This window comes from Haematobia irritans, chromosome 1, assembly GCF_050003625.1.
Source record: "Haematobia irritans isolate KBUSLIRL chromosome 1, ASM5000362v1, whole genome shotgun sequence".
NCBI classification, from domain to species: domain Eukaryota; kingdom Metazoa; phylum Arthropoda; class Insecta; order Diptera; family Muscidae; genus Haematobia; species Haematobia irritans.
The window spans coordinates 97,494,720-97,511,878 of record NC_134397.1 but is presented as its reverse complement, the minus strand read 5'-3'; the positions used below and the strand labels follow the sequence as shown (position 1 = coordinate 97,511,878).

Here is a 17,159-nt window from a genome sequence, read left to right as displayed (position 1 = left end):
AAACATTTATTTCCAATTTATTGAAATATAATTCATTTAAACATAGCAAAAAGATTCATACCATAAACATAAAATAACTCACTTTCAACTCAAGCTAATTTTCTTGCAATACTTTTTAAGTCATTTTTTGGTGTTTTTGTGAAAAACGTTATTGAAGAAGTTTGTTTATATTTAGAACAGAGTACAAAGTGAAGAAACAACATCTTCTACGACTCTGATATATAAAGTAAAACACTATTTAATTAGAAAATAACGGCTAGGAAAATCTATTAGTGCGACATTTACGTATTTTCAGTTACTTTTACCATTTATTGAATCGCGCTTGATTAATATTTGTTGTGATGCAAAAAATAGAGCACTTTTGCGTGCCTGTCTTGTTTTAAGAGCACATTTTGTAAAAAAAAGCACATGTGCTCTTTAAAAGGGCACGTCTGGCATCCTTACATGGATCCACCACTATACTCCAGAGACAAAAGAACAATCCAAACAATGGACTGAACCTGGAGGAAGTGCCCCAAAGAAAGAAAAAATAATTCAATCGGCTGGTAAGGTTATGGCAACGGGTTTTTGGGACTTCAAAGGTATTTTATTGATTGACTATCTGCAAAAGGGTAAAACAATAACTTCAGAGTACTATTGCAACCTTTTGGATCAATTAAATGTACAAATTCGAGAAAAACGTCCTGGTTTACAACACAAAAAATAATTTTTCATCAAGACAACGCACCAGCGCACAAGAGTGTTTTAATAATGGCTAAAATCAACGAATTAAAGTACGAGTTGCTTGACCACCCGCCTTATTTTCCGGATTAAGCTCCCACTGACTTACTTGTTCCCAATTCTAAAAAAATTCCTTGCTGGCAAGCGTTTTACCTCAAATGAAGATGCAATTACAGTTGTAAACCACTATTTTGAAGACCTTGAGGAAAACTATTTTAATCAAGGGATAGAATTGCTAGAAAAGCGTTGGACTAAGTGTATTGAAGTTTCAGGTGATTATATTGAAAAATAAAAATATTTTTGAAAAACTAACTATTCTCTTTCATGATAGGCTAAGAAGTTTCCGAACCACCCTCGTATGTCGTCACAAAATTGGATTGTTAGTCTAGATTGAAGTAATTATTTGCTCAATACACTTTATTGTTCCCAAATGATAAATTATTAATACACAACTAGATAAGAGCTGTTCCTTAAATTTGAAATACTATTAAATAACACAGTGGGTCGATTTACTTTGTGATGTAATTTTATCTGCATATTTCCCAGAAAAATTAACATTTTAAAATCTGACTATCTGTTAGATAAGATAAAAAATATTTAGAAGAAAATCAAAGTTCCCGAAAAATAAATTAATCGTTATTGATTGCACAGTGGCTCACAGGAAATCGTTCGCACCTGGGGATTATAAAATATTCATCAACGATAGTACCGACTGATCTCCATACAAGTTTTACATCTTCCCTTAATTTTCCAAAGACATTAATACCGTGGTTCAAGAATACTGAGTGGGGGAAAAATCAGCTACAAAATATCAGATCTCATCAAGGATTTTTTATTGCTTTAAAAAATGTATGCGCTTGCTATCACTGTATTGGAATGGGTTTGCTAGAAAAATAAAGGGTGATTCTTTTGAGGTTAGGATTTTCATGCATTAGTATTTGACAGATCACGTGGGATTTCAGACATGGTGTCAAAGAGAAAGATGCTCAGTATGCTTTGACACTTCATCATGAATAGACTTACTAACGAGCAACGCTTGCAAATCATTGAATTTTATTACCAAAATCAGTGGCAGAAAATCCGCTTTTTTATCGACAAATTTTGTTCAGCGATGAGGCTCATTTCTGGTTGAATGGCTACGTAAATAAGCAAAATTGCCACATTTGGAGTGAAGAGCAACCAGAAGCCGTTCAAGAACTGCCCATGCATCCCGAAAAATGCACTGTTTGGTGTGGTTTGTACGCTGGTGGAATCATTGGACCGTATTTTTTCAAAGATGCTGTTGGACGCAACGTTACGGTGAATGGCGATCGCTATCGTTCGATGCTAACAAACTTTTTGTTGCCAAAAATGGAAGAACTGAACTTGGTTGACATGTGGTTTCAACAAGATGGCGCTACATGCCACACAGCTCGCGATTCTATGGCCATTTTGAGGGAAAACTTCGGAGAACAATTCATCTCAAGAAATGGACCGGTAAGTTGGCCACCAAGATCATGCGATTTGACGCCTTTAGACTATTTTTTGTGGGGCTACGTCAAGTCTAAAGTCTACAGAAATAAGCCAGCAACTATTCCAGCTTTGGAAGACAACATTTCCGAAGAAATTCGGGCTATTCCGGCCGAAATGCTCGAAAAAGTTGCCCAAAATTGGACTTTCCGAATGGACCACCTAAGACGCAGCCGCTCTTAACAAATCACCCTTTATATTCAACGGTGCGAAGAAATTGCTTTCTTTGAAGAACGTTTAAAGTCGGTTGAGCCGGCGGGTTTGAATGAGATTCCATAGAGGCGGAAAAAGAGAACTCCTGAATTTGTGGGTGGAGTGGAAAAATAGTTATAGGAAGTGTATCGCCGACCCTGATAGTTCAAAATCTGACAAGGCCACAGCTAAAAGTAAGAAAACAGGGGCCCACAATGCTTACATTAGATGTCTGACAATTACACTAATTTACACTGAAATTGTACGCTTGACGAGAGTCGTCATCTTCATGCCTTTCATTTAAGTACCAACAACGATATAATCGGATATTTCTAACTCGAGATATAATTTGTTCAGTAAAAAACTTTTCCATAAAAAAATTTAAACATTTTTTTTTCGAATTCAGAAGATCAAAATACATAAGAAAAGTTGATTCTCATCAAGTGTACATGAAAATTTTTATTTGTAAACTATTGTTATTGGACAGAGGAAATTTGTTTGAAAATTAATTAATTTAAAAATTAGGTCTCCTACAAATAATCGGAACGTGACTACATCGATTGCTGTCCCACCATGCGATACCCAAGTCTTTTATGGGGAATATGTTAGCTGGCCCAGTTTCAGGGATTTATTCACAGCTATTTATTTTAATAATAAAGGTGAGTATTAAGTTCGAGTTTAGCCGCTAAAGTGAAAACTAAATCAGTAAAAAAAGGCATACAATTATACATATTTGTTGCAAATTTTAATATAACTTGATGGGGAATAGCCCAAAGCAAATTTTCAAAAAGTTTGTATTCCTTATGTTAAAATAAATTATTAAAGAAAAGTAATCCTGAAAAATTGACGATTTTAGCGCTAAACTCGAACTTAATACCTACATTAAAAAACTAAGCTCTGTTGAGAAACTGTATCATCTGTTTCAAAAAACAGATGGCAAAGCTAGGGAGATAAATAGAAATATACCTCTGACATCTGAGCGCTTCGAAATTGCAAATTTAAGGAACCAATACGAAAATAAGTGCATTCTCATAAACAATCAATTGCGAAGCCTATTCAGTCTGCCTCAGTGCAAACAAGAATCCGCATCTAGTCTCAAAAAGCTTCAAAGGGCATGTCCGTCCTGAAACTTTATAAAATAGATGTAGGGTCTTTGGATCCAATATTTGTATTCAAATGTTCCGCAAAACTACCAAAACTCACTTTATCTCTATGGGAGCAATCCATTGCGTAACTTGTGTAAGGGTCCACATAAATTTCAATCCTGTCCCAAATTTTTAAATATGGAGTTCAAAAATAGAATTTCTATTGTAGGAGGGGACAGGCACTGTTTGAAATGTTTAGGCCTGGGACATATGGCGGCAGATTGTCAAGCCACATGAGCCAGATGTGCCGCAAACCATCACACATTACCCCATGAGGAAAAATACGAGTGGTAGCCGCGGTTTGTCTCAAAGAGTCAGGGCGTTGATTGATCCATGTTCTGATGACACTTTCATATCTTCACGAACCCAGAGGTTGCTGAAGTTGCCAACAAGGCCCATTTCCGCGGACATTTCAGACTTTGGGGGTGAACATTTAACGAAATGTTCAAAGATTGCGTATTTTACACTTTGCTCGGCTAGAAATGGGGGTTCTGCAGAAGTTGATGCGTTGGTAGTACCAGGTGTTACTGGAAACGTACCCACACATTCATTTCTAAATGTTGGGAGACAGGATATTCCAAAATTGGAATTTGCAGACCCCGAATTCTATAATAGTGCCCCAGTTGATATCCTCATTTGATGAAAGAGTCAGGGCGTTGAACATGACATTCTTGGGTATTTAATGGCCCAAGAAACTGTTTTTGGATGGATCGTGACTGGTCCATCGAACTATTGTCCTCCCAAGCGCGTGGTTCAAGTGTCTTATTGCGCAAGGGGTGTCAATTAATGAACAAATGGCAACATTTTGGAAAATTGAGGAGATTCCGAACAGAGTTACTGCTTCGGAGGAGGATACCATTTGTGAAAATATTTTTCCTTCAACGACTGTATGTGATTCCAATGGTAGATATATTGTGAATTTGCCTTTCAAATCATATTCCCCTCCGAATTTGAACCTCGGACGGAGTAGATATATCGCATTGACCCAGTTTCTACGAAATGAAAAATCTCTGTCCCAAAATATTGACTTGAAAAATATGTGTGATAACGTCATCAACGAATATTTGTCCCTGGGACATATGAAACCTGTCCAAACACCAAAAGATATTTTTGAAAGTGGATTTTATCTGCCTCACGAAGTTGAGGGTTGTTTTTAATGCCTCTTGCACGTCATCGAATGGTAAAAGATTGTTTGTATACTGGCGCAGTGTTACAAAAAGATATTGTCTCTCTCATTTTTAATTGGCGTTTGTACAAGATAGTATTTAATGCGGACATATCCAAGATGTATCGGCAGATACTTGTGAATCCAAATCATGCCCGTTCCAGCGGGTATTGTACAGAACGTCACCTGAAGAGGAGGTACATGACTTTCAAATAACTACAGTAACTTTCGGCGTGAATTGTGCGCCTTACTTAGTTTTGAGGACATTGCTGAAATTAGCAGAGGATGAAGAACATCGATTTCCTGTTGGGGCTATGATTTTAAGAGAAAATATATATGTTGATGACGAATTGGTAGGAATTCATTCTATCCCTGATGGCTTAGAGTCTAGAAATGAGTTGACGGAAATTTTGAAGTCAGGATGATTCCAGTTGCGTAAATGGACCTCCAATTGTAAGGAAATTCTTCAAAATTGACCTTGGGAGTATTTGTTGAAAGATGAAAGATTTGTTTCCGACTGTTTTAATTTCGTAACCGAGAAATTGGTTAGGATGATCTCTTAAAACCAATGAATCTGTTGAAATGGAAATCATTCATTGAAAAATATAATGATATAGATACAATTGTGATTCCTCGTTGGATACGTTATTCTCCGAATTGTGAAATTGAGTTTCACGGGATTTGTGACTCTTCGGAGCTAGCGTACGCAACGGTTTTGTATGCAAGAGTAAAAATAGGGATCAATGTATTTTCCAATATCCTTGCCTCAAAAAAAGGTTTCTCAATAAAGAGAATATCTGTTCCAAGATTGGAATTGTGCGGAGACTTGTTACTGTCAGAACTGGTGCAAGTCAATGTGCAAACTAAACCATTACTTTTATGATCAGTGTTGAAAGCATTTAGATAATTATTTTATTCCCAATATACAACAAAATTATTCTCTATTAACTATATTTAAAATGTATAGTCATTATCATTATATTATCTTTCTTATATTATATTGAATTTCTTTTGTTAACTACAAACTTTGAACTTCACTTTAATGAATTAATGAATTACTTCAAGAATATGAACTCTTCTGTATAGATAGTACCTTAAATTGAAAAATCTGAACTATCCTGTGTTGAATTAAAACTTTCTGACAAATGTGGCAATTATTGTCTCGTCCCTTTTGGTTGTCGCCAGTAAAGTTCCAAAAAAGACATTTCCTGCCAAAATGATCGACGATGTTTGGCCTTTTTTCCATCTACAGCGCAACCAGATCGGACCTCATTTCTCTGTTCCCAAATATTGAAAGAATAAATACCTATGTAAGTTGTTGAATGAAATTCTCTGGTTTCATTAGCCAATCAATTAAGTGGTACATTGGAAAACAATTGGAAAAGTGGTGAATGGTAAATATTATCGGAATCCTGATTTTGGAGAGTTCCTGTTGGAGTAATATTTGTGCCTTCTTGAATGATTCAGATATTAATTCTTTAGTGCAAAATTATTTGTAAAGGAACAGGCTTAATGCCTCTCTATACACTTGGTTTGTTGCTTGTGCACTCATATATAATATACTCTGCTAATTAGTAACCTTAAAATTTGAGTTGATAACCTCTGGTTATCCCCGAAACAATTTTGAAATTAACATGGTCCTTCGAACCTTTTTTGATCCTTGCTGTGGGGAAGTCTTATAGAGATATTTACGCTAATCCGCATTTTCATATTTGTGGAATCCCGTTTACAATATTTTCTGGCAACTTTCATACTCTTCGAGCTACAATCTTTTACAACCCTGGTTCATCCGGCTCATACGAGTTTACGAGAACTTCCAAAAGTTAGCGCGGAGAAAATGAAAAATAATATAGAAAATTTGTAAAATTGTGCATTCACAGAGAATTAATTAGTGAAATAGATGAATACACAGTGTCGGTTTATTAGTGTGAGCTCACATTACATTTTCTTATTGTGGCTACGAATATAAATTCAATTATTTTTATTGGAGTGGAAAACATGTTATGATTTCCGTGGATATATTGGTGCTCGTATGTTTGAAGTGAGAAGAGGAAAAATCGGTAATTCTGAAAGTGTTGTAAGAGGTAGTTTCGGGCACGTGCTCTTCCTTTTATTATTAGTCTGAATGAAATGTTTACCTCAGTTCAACTTTGGGTTGATTAATGCAACATTCTTTACAAAGTTGTGAAATCCTCAATAATTTGTGTACAAAGACACTGGAGTGATCCGGTACAGTTACGACGTGTGGTAACCTTTTACCCATACAGCTTTGAACGTGGAAGCGGAGAATACGCGGAAAATAATCACTCAAAGCATTTAGACTACATCGTGGATTTGCCGTTAATATCATTGAATGTAAGTCAACACGTTATTCTATTACAACATATCCCAGACCAATGACAGGTAACAACCAAAGAACATAGTACATTGAATATTGATTGCATACAATAGAATCTTCGAAGACCTCAATTTGTATTTCTTACTTTAAATTATTGAGTGCCGTTCTATAGTTTGTACGGTTTATTTATTCATGCGCGGTAGTTACGGGAGGGTACTGGAAGTGCGATATTGACAGGTGGAGACATTGGAATCTTAAAATGGAGGAATATATTTTCGACTCGGATGATTTGATCACCTTTTGTGATGAGTACACTATTTTATCATCCGAGGGACTTACAGATTCTTATTTGGAAGTGTCCTTGCAAGATTTGGGCGAACGATGGGCCACTGTGCAGAAGTCGTACAGAGCTCTTTGTACAACTAAAGGCGCTTTGTCAAAGGAGGAAACCGAATCCGTGAGGTCGAAATTTAGAAGTTGCACTATGGCTTTTCATAGGTGCAAAGCTGCTTTGCTTGATTTGCAAAAAACTTTGGTTTCTCCCACTCCTATTGCGACGGCCCGATTGGAAGACTTGCCTCCCGATAACTCTTTCAGCTGCATTAAGGTACCGCCTTGTGACACAGAGGTGTTCCATGGAAGTTACGAAGTGTGGCCCTCCTTCAGGGACATGTTCACCGCAGTTTATGGTGAACATCCCAAGTTATCCGCGGTACAAAAGTTGTATCATTTGCGTCTTAAGGTCCAGGGACAGGCAGCGGCTATAGTCAGGAAGTACAGGCTATGTGGGGAAAATTTTATTCTGGCGTGGGAGGCTCTCAGGTCTCGTTATGAAAATAGGCGTATTTTGGTGGACAATCAGTTGAGGATATTGCTTAATCTCAAACCGGTTGTCGTGGAAAGTAGTGAGACATTATAATGTATGCAAACGACAATCAACGATAGTTTGGCGACCTTGAAGGCACAAAATATCCCAACGTCGGACTGGGATCCCATTATTGTCTACTTGTGCTCGACCAAACTGCCCCATGAAACTCTTTCACTATGGGAGCAGTCTTTGGAGTCACACCGGGAACTTCCTAAATGGAAGGATATGGATTCATTCTTGTCTAACCGGTATGAGGTAGTCGAGAGACTTAATTCAATACAGGGGATGAGATCGAAGAGTCAGAAAGGAACTGACTCTGGTATTAACTCTTTTAACACAGAAGGTGTGGCTCAAATCCGATGCAAGTTTTGTAAAGGTGACCATCCTTTAAAAAGTTGCCCACAATTTTGTGATTTGGATCCATACGCAAGAAATTCATTTGTGACGAGGAATAACATATGTCTTAATTGCCTTTCATACTCTCACATACGCAAGAACTGTAAAAGTAAATATAATTGTTTTTACTGCAAGAAGAACAACAGCACTCTATTACACTTTCGAGCTCATCTAATGCTCTGCCAAACACCCTTGCGACTAACTTCACGTCGCAGGATGGTATTGCTCATATTGGCAACGAAGCCCCGGTTCCGCCGCCTGATTCTCAATTCTTGGCCTCTACTACAGCACACCATATATCCCACAATAGTGCGGGCACTGGGAACACATTGCTACCAACTGCAATTGTGACAATATTACACAATGGGGACACATTTCGGGCCAGGGCTTTCTTGGACCAGGGGTCCGAAAGGACATTTATTTCGAAGTCTCTTCAGAGACGCCTTGACCTTACTTTGGAGTATAGAAATTTTCAGATTCGGGGAATGGGTGGATCGATAGTAGCGAACTCTAACGAACTGTGCACTTTTAATCTCTACTCGGAAAAGCACAACCGACATCATTCGGTTGGTGCCATTGTGGTCCCGAGAATCACGAAATTATTACCTAATTTTTTACCATCATCGCCGAATTGTCTTTTTGATGATATAAGTGACATCGATCTTGCTGACCCTGGGTTTTTGGCTCCTGGCCCTGTTGATATATTAATCGGAAGTGATCTGCTACCAAAACTACTTTTGGATGGACTAAGGAAGATTGGTGATTCGCTGGTCGCTCAGCTGACAATTTTTGGGTGGGTAGTGAGTGGCCCCGTGACCTCTGAGAGTGTTTCATCATTTTCTATTGAAACTACAGAGTACGAGGAGGACCCCATTGCGAGGCAACTGAGGCTATTTTGGGAACAGGAGGAATTGTATATTCAAGACTGTGTTCCAGAAGATGTTGAATTTTGTGAGTCATTGTTTGAGAGGACTACCCTAAGGGACTCAGATGGTCGATATGTGGTGAGACTCCCCTTTAGAAAGGAATTTCCCCACCAGGTGCATTTGGGTCCCTCGAGGACACAGGCATTTAACAATATGTTCGTATGGAGCGTACTCTTAAATCTAGACCGGAAATTTTCGATGCTTATCACAATGTTTTGAATGAGTATATATCTCTGGGCCACATGGAGAGTGTGAATACTGATGAGGTTATATTACCGAACACTTATGGGTCATTTTACTTGCCTCACCATGCCGTATTTAGGCCAGAGAGTCGTAGTACGAAGACCCGTGTTGTTTTTAATGGTTCAAGGAGAACCAAATCGGGAGCTTCCCTGAACGATGTGCTTTACGTAGGCCCTACCTTACAAATTCCCCTTATGTCCGTACTTTTGAATTGGCGTCTTTACAAATACGTTTTTAGCGGAGACATTGAGAAAATGTACCGCCAAATACGAGTGCACAAGGATGATCTTAACTTCCAACGTATCCTTTTTCGTCCGACACCCACTAGTGGCATTAGGGATTTTGTTTTGAAAACAGTTACTTTTGGCTTAAATTGCGCCCCATATTTGGCAATCCCACCCTTCAACAGCTCGCTAAGGATTCAGAGGAGACTGACCCACAAGCATCCCGAATACTCAGAACCGAGATTTATGTAGATGACATATTGTCCGGTGCCCATGATATCGCATCGTGTACTCAATATCTCACCCAACTTTCTCAGCTTCTACTCTCTGCCGGTTTTCCTTTAAGGAAAATTTCTTCGAACTGTCCTGAAGTCCTTCAATCAGTTCCTAAGGAAACCCTTCTCGACTCTAACCTTTTAAAATTTCATGAGGCAAGCGATACCAAAGCTCTAGGGATTCAGTGGAATGCCCTTACTGACTGCTTCTCGTATAAGGCAGAACCTATTGCCCTCGTAGACTCTCTTACCAAACGCAAAATGTTATGTCTGGCGTCCAAACTTTTTGATCCCGCGGGATGGGTGACCCCAATTATAGTACAGGTGAAAATTCTACTTCAACAACTGTGGCTGGAAGGGACTAATTGGGACGAATGCGTAAAACCCCACACCCTACAAAAGTGGAACACTTTTGCACATAATCTTAATGATGTATCTCAAATTGTCATACCACGTTGGGTTAATTTTGTTCCCTTTGCTCAAATACAAGTACATGGGTTTTGTGATGCCTCGGAGAAGGCATATTGCGCTGCCGTCTACTTACGTATCCAAACGGAAAACTCAGTCCATACAAATCTGTTAGCCGCCAAGAGCCGAGTCGCCCCAATAGCACCAGTCAGTCTTCCAAGGCTGGAACTTTGTGGTGCTGTGCTCCTCTCAAGACTTGTATGTCAGCTAAGGTCCACTCTCCCATTAAATAGTTATAAACTGTATCTCTGGTGCGACTCCTCTATAGTCTTAGCTTGGCTGGCTAAAACTCCCTCATCATGGAAAACCTATGTAGCTAACAGGACAGCTGAAATAATTAAAAATGTGGAAAATTGTGCGTGGCGCCACATACGTTCGGCTGATAATCCTGCCGATTTGGGATCGAGAGGTTGCAGCCCAGTGGAGTTATCCAACTCTTCTCTTTGGTGGCATGGTCCAAGTTGGCTTTCAAACCCCCCCCGAGCAATGGCCTTATTTCTCAGTCGTTCATGAAAATCCTCCTGAAGCGAGAAAAATTGAAGTTTTCCACATATCTGATAACGGTGATGATATCTTAGAAAGATTCTCTAGTTGGGATAAAGCTATTCGAGTTCTCGCATATGTATTCAGATTGGTCTATAAGAAATTCAGCACACTTCATCCCCCGACTTCCTTCAGTTCGAGGTGCATTGGTCAGGAAGAGTTCCTTTTTGTTCGAAATAAGTTAATTTCACTAACCCAACGTCAATTCTATCCGCAGGAGTTCCACATGTTGAGCACATCTAAAATGGTCTCAAATAAAAGTCCCCTTTGCCCCCTGAATCCATTTATTGATTTAAACAATATTATTCGAATCAATGGCAGATTGGCCAACTCGGACTTACCCTATAATGAACGTCATCCCATCGTTCTCCCTGTAAAGTCCAAGTATTGTGATCTTTTCATCAATTTCATTCATAATTTACTTATGCATGCAGAACATAACCTGATGATCAGAACGGTTCGTCAGGAGTATTATGTTTCGAGATTAAGATCGGCAATTAGGAAATGTATTAGAGGATGCAAAATATGTGTTTTGTACAAACAAAAAGTGCATTCCCAGATCATGGCAGCATTGCCCTTGGAAAGAAGTAGTTTTTCATTGCCGTTCACCGTAACAGGAATGGATTTTGCAGGACCATTCCTCATAAAGACATCTATTCTACGACAAGCACCTTATCATAAGGGTTACGTACTCGGAAAATGGTACCAACTTTGTTGGAGCAGAGAGAACTTTACGACATGATATCGCAGAGTTTTTCAAAAGCGTTTCTGAAGATATTCGTCAGAAATACGCTTCCCTGGGATTTAAGTGGTCATTTATCCCCCCAAATGCACCCATATGGGAGGACTCTGGGAGGCGGGTGTGAAGTCATTCAAGATGCACTTTCGGAAAGTGGCGAAAAGCCAAAAGTATACATTTGAGGAGTTTGCGACTCTTTTGGCTCGTATAGAGACCGTTTTAAATTCACGACCTCTCACTCCCATGTCCGACGATCCCAATGAATTACTTGCACTGACACCGGGTCATTTCATACGTGGAGCTCCTTTGGTGGCAGCTCCAGAGGGAATTCCTGAGGATTTTAAATTATTAGACCGCTGGAATAAGTTAAAGGTTATGCAACATAAATTTGCACAGAGGTGGAAAAGGGAATATTTGCAGGAGTTGCAAACACGATACAAGTGGCAAAAACCAAAGGATGATATTTCAGTTGTATTGGCGTATTGGCGTGGCTTAAGAAGCCTTCCCACAGTTGGACAACTATCGACGGCAATAGAGTCGCAAAGATTCAAGAGAAGGTTGGCCACTCTTGGCGTCATGTGTCCCGCTGACCTAGCAACCCGGGGCTGACTCCTTTAGAACTAAAGGAGACTGATCTTTGGAGGTACGGGCCACCATGGCTGCGCAATGATAGATTATAGTTTCCACAGGGTTAGGTTATGGCAGCCCGATGCATCAGGCTCACTTAGACTATTCAGTCCATTGTGATAACACAGTGGTGAACTTCTCTCTTATCACTGAGTGCTGCCCGATTCCATGTTAAGCTCAATGACAAGGGACCTTTTTATAGCCGAGTCCGAACGGCGGTCCACATTGCATTACTGTGGTGGAATAATGCACCGCTGAAAAACTTTTTTTGGTGTTCGGTCGAAGCAGGAATCGAACCCAGGACACCTTGTGTATGCAAGGCGGGCATGCTAACCATTGCATCACGGTGGCTCCACAGGGTTGTAATCAGGGATCAGGAGCGGTCCATTTTTTTCGCTCCGCGCCGCTCCCGCTCCGGAGAAAAGAAAAACCGCTCCGCTCCACGCTCCGCTCCACGCTCCGCTCCACGCTCCGCTCCACGCTCCGCTCCGCTCCTCTTCGACAAAATTATAGTACAAACATTGTATTATACTTTTAGACAAGGAAAAAACTTTATTTCAGAGAAATACGTCTTCTATTCTAAGCAAAATTCGCATTCGTATTTTAAGCATGTGAAATATTCGGCCTCCCGACAATATTCTTTGCGGTGCACCATCTACTATTTAATATGTGATAGAAACCAAATTTATGAAAATGGACCAAAATGGACCAAATTCTGTTTGGTCCGACCATCGGACCAAATTTAAAAATTAGAAATCTTTTGGACCAAATTTGGTCCGATCGGACCAAAACGGCAACGCTGATTGGAATTGAAAGTCTATACACAGAGTAGAAGTAACTACTCTCCGAAAGTTTTTTTTTTTGTTTTGCAACAGACGTAGAGAAGAAGTTTTGTTATATTTGTAATGTGTGTGTGTATGTTTATGTTTGCAACAACCTCCATCGAAATCAGTCCGTGGTATACCTACGAATATTCTTACTCAGATCTAATGTTACCTAATTTCGCTTTTTTCCCCTTTGTTGTAAAAATACATTTTCGAACAGCGTTTTAAAGAAATGTTCGTTCTCAAAAAAGTAGATAACATGCAATAATACAAATCAAGTCATTAGTTTTCAATGTGAGAAAAAAATTAAAATAAATGTATATGCGCACATTTTTCAACCAAAATTGAAACTATCCATAATTATACCCTGCTCCACACTGTGGAACAGGGTATTATAAGTTAGTGCATATGTTTGTTTTAATTAAATTTTCGAGAACTAATATCAGAAATAAGAGAATGCTAGGATATAGTACAATAGTAAAGCAAATATGAATGTCCTTACACTGAAAAAAGCATGCCCGGTTCCAAAGATTTTGTCTTTACTTTAACAGTTTGGGTATTAATTCCGAGCCAAGGAAGCGGAGAATACAAGTAAGGATACTTTAAAGACGCAATTCTCTTTTAAATTTGTTAATTTTAATTTTTGTTAATTTTTATTTTAATTTTTCATTTTTTTAGATTTTTTTCGTCAGTTGTTATCAAAATCCTTTAAAAACAACCATTTTATTTTCCATATTAAGACTCGACTTCCAGTAGAAATTATGTTATGTTTCAAGTAAAAAGCGTCTTTAAAATAAAGTGTTGAAAAACATGTCTTATTTTTTTAACGATTTTTTGCTTTGTAGGCAAGATGCAAAAAGGAAACAAATTTAAAGACAATTTTATTAATTTTAAAGAATTTTTCTTAATTATTAAAGTCACGTTGACCTTACCTCAAAAATTTTATCTTTCATGTTATGATACACATTTTTAAGTAAAATCACTTAATTATAAGGACATCACAACTTCATTCAAAAGTTTATTGACTTTTGGACAAGGAAAAAAAACTTTATTTTAGAGAAATGCGTCTTCCATGTTAAGCAAAATTTGCATTCTTATTCTAAGGACATGAAATCTTTGACTTCACGATAATATTTTTTTCAGTGTAGAAAACTAAAAAATTAAATATAAATAAGATCGTTTAATTGCATTTATTTGACGTTCATTACTAACATCTTTGTAGTAATACGGGATGAAATTGATCGAAAGTACTGTTGTTACTTTTACAACGCATACTAGAGATATATTTTGGCATTTGCCGTTTTTGAAAACAATTACTAAAAAAACACGTTGTGTTTTCCCCAATGTACGTACGTACAAAAATACATATCGTACATTTTAAACGTTTACTCACACTACGCTAAGTACTAGCTATATTTGAAATTACCTACACAGTGTAATTTCAAAGATACACATTTCATTCAAGTAATATTTAATTCCGGTTTCCAAATGAAAAACCGCTCCGCTCCGGATTTTAGAAATGCCGCTCCCGCTCCGGCAAAAAGAGGGATTGCTCTGCTCCGGATCCCTGGTTGTAATATTCCTGATACACATATAGAGGCGAAACCTATTCAGACGCATATAGCTAGGTCAACGGAGTTAGAGGTGTTTGTCGCGTGCCATACATGTGATACCGTACATTTTTCATATCGTAAGAACTGCGAGAGGTAGATCATCTGGTCAACAAATAAAGCAAAGCATTAGGCTATCGGCGGAGGAATTGACGTTTACACGAACTAGGTTAATATTACTTGCACAGAGGAGATACTTTGCAAGCGAATACCTCTGTCTGTCTCAGAAGAAACCTTTGGATTCCAAAAGCCAACGGTCGGCTAGGCTCGACATTATCCCTATCATATAGCGAAAGACACCCAATTATCCTGTCCGCTAAGAGCCGTTTCGCGAGGCTGTATGTATCCTTCATACACAAGTTGACCCTTCATGGGGGCTGCCAATTAATGATGGCAACTATTCGCCTGGAGTGCTGGATAATAAGAGGAAAAATATCATTAGGACAGATATTCGAAATTGCAAGGAGTGAATCCTAAGCCGTAAGACTCTGCAGGCTAAACTTATGGCAGCATTGCCTCCGGAGACAACAGCGATTATTCGTCCATTTACTAATACTGGTGTTGATTATGCGGGTCCCTTTGATCTCAAGACCTTCTCGGGTCGAGGATATCTAGGGGATATGTTTGCCTGTTTATTTGTTTTGCTTCACTTGCCGTAAGTGATCTCTCTACTGCCGCCTTTATGGCTGCTTTGTCCCGAGAGGTTGTCCCAGTCGAATATACTCGGATAACGGCCGCAATTTCGTCGGAGGTGCTCGAGAAATACGACGAAATTTTGCAAGGGTGATTTCCGAGATGAAGTGTGAGTCTATCACTCGATATGGTCAACAGAAACTTGAATTGCACTTTATTCCTGCTGGCGCACCGCATATGGGTGGTCTTTGGGAAGTCGGCGTAAAAAGCTGCAAAGATCACTTGAAGAAAATAGCAGGAGAGATCCGTCTTACATTCGAGGAGTTCAATGCTGTACTGACTTCTATTGAGTCCTATTTAAACTCACGGCCTCTGACCCCGATGTCAGAAAATATAGACGATTTGACCGCGTTAACTCCGGCACACTCTCTACTCGAAGTATATTTATTGTCCCCAGCTGAGCCAGAGGAAATCCCCTCACGGACAGCTATCCTTAACCGTTGGAGAAGAGTGAAGATAATTCAACAAGATTTCTGTCGAAGATGGGAAACGACCTCAAGAAAATTCGCAGTTAAAAGATTTGGTTGCATTACATAAGGATACCGGTTTGTGTAATGAGTGGCGACTAGGTCGGCTTACGAAACTATACCCCGGTAGCGATGGTAATGTTAGAGTGGTAGATTTACGGACACAACCAGGTATAATCACCCGGCCTGTCCACAAATTGGTCCTTTGGCCTCGAGAGAGCTAAACGTATTTCCTTCCCCTTATTTCATACAATTCCCCAAGATCAGCTCAGCAAATATAAAATCTATTTTGCTAATTATCATGTCTTTTGTCTAGGAATGGCGTACCTAGACGAGTATAGATGCCGTTTGTGTGATACACCACACGCATTCCGTCTCTGTCGACGTTTCTTGGCTATGCATACCACTGAACGCGAACGACTAATCCATCAAGTGGGTGCATGTGAGAATTCTATGGGGTTATCTCATAAAGTTGGAAACTTCAATAGCGGGTCTGCTTGTCGCATCTGTTGGTTTGGACACCACACGTTACTCCATCCCGTCGACGACGGTAAGGTAGAATGACTTCAAATGACCGCACTTATTCACATACACTGTTCCATGGCAAACGAAAGCAAACGGATTGTCCTTCTATCTCCCTGGTACTTGGGAGAGACGTATCTGCTTTGATTTACCTTGGTCTACCGCAAACCGAACCAAATTTACCATATGTTCAAAATACCATATTTGGCTGGTATTTTCTTTGGACCTATCCCAATCGAAAAGCATAATCTAGTGTAGATTGTTGTGTCTGGGGGAGTTTGAATACTTGGCATATTATAACGTTTATACATTTTTATTAATATTATAAACAAGCTAATTTGCATTGAATTTTGAACTTGTATTGGAGTATGTTGGAGATTATAAGAATTTTGCATCAATAGTAGATTAATTGAGAATAATTTTGCGTGGTCGGTGCAAGGTGGGCGGTATATTCGTGTGTCAAGGTCGGCCAACTCTAATGTCGCATTGATTGACGTGTGCAGCATATCGTCCTAACCGATCATATGTTTTGTCTGAGATCTGTCACCTAGGAAAAACACTTTCTGTTTTTCGGGTGAAGAACGTTTTGATTAGTAATTGTAAGTTCGGGCCCTAACGCGCAAGCAGCGACAGTGAACATAGTGAAAACCATCAAATATGAAAGA

The 17,159-nt window shown here is 39.0% G+C and overlaps 1 protein-coding gene across 1 annotated transcript; it reads left to right on the top strand.

Annotated features, from left to right (window-relative positions):
- The first annotated feature begins 7,991 nt into the window (after window positions 1-7,991).
- On the top strand, window positions 7,992-11,754 carry LOC142228802 (uncharacterized). Its single transcript, XM_075299325.1, has 5 exons — window positions 7,992-8,280; window positions 8,472-9,337; window positions 9,427-9,858; window positions 9,912-10,929; window positions 10,973-11,754. Exons 1-5 carry the CDS (start codon window positions 7,992-7,994, stop codon window positions 11,752-11,754), a joined length of 3,387 nt encoding a protein of 1,128 aa, XP_075155440.1.
- The last annotated feature ends 5,405 nt before the right edge of the window (window positions 11,755-17,159 follow it).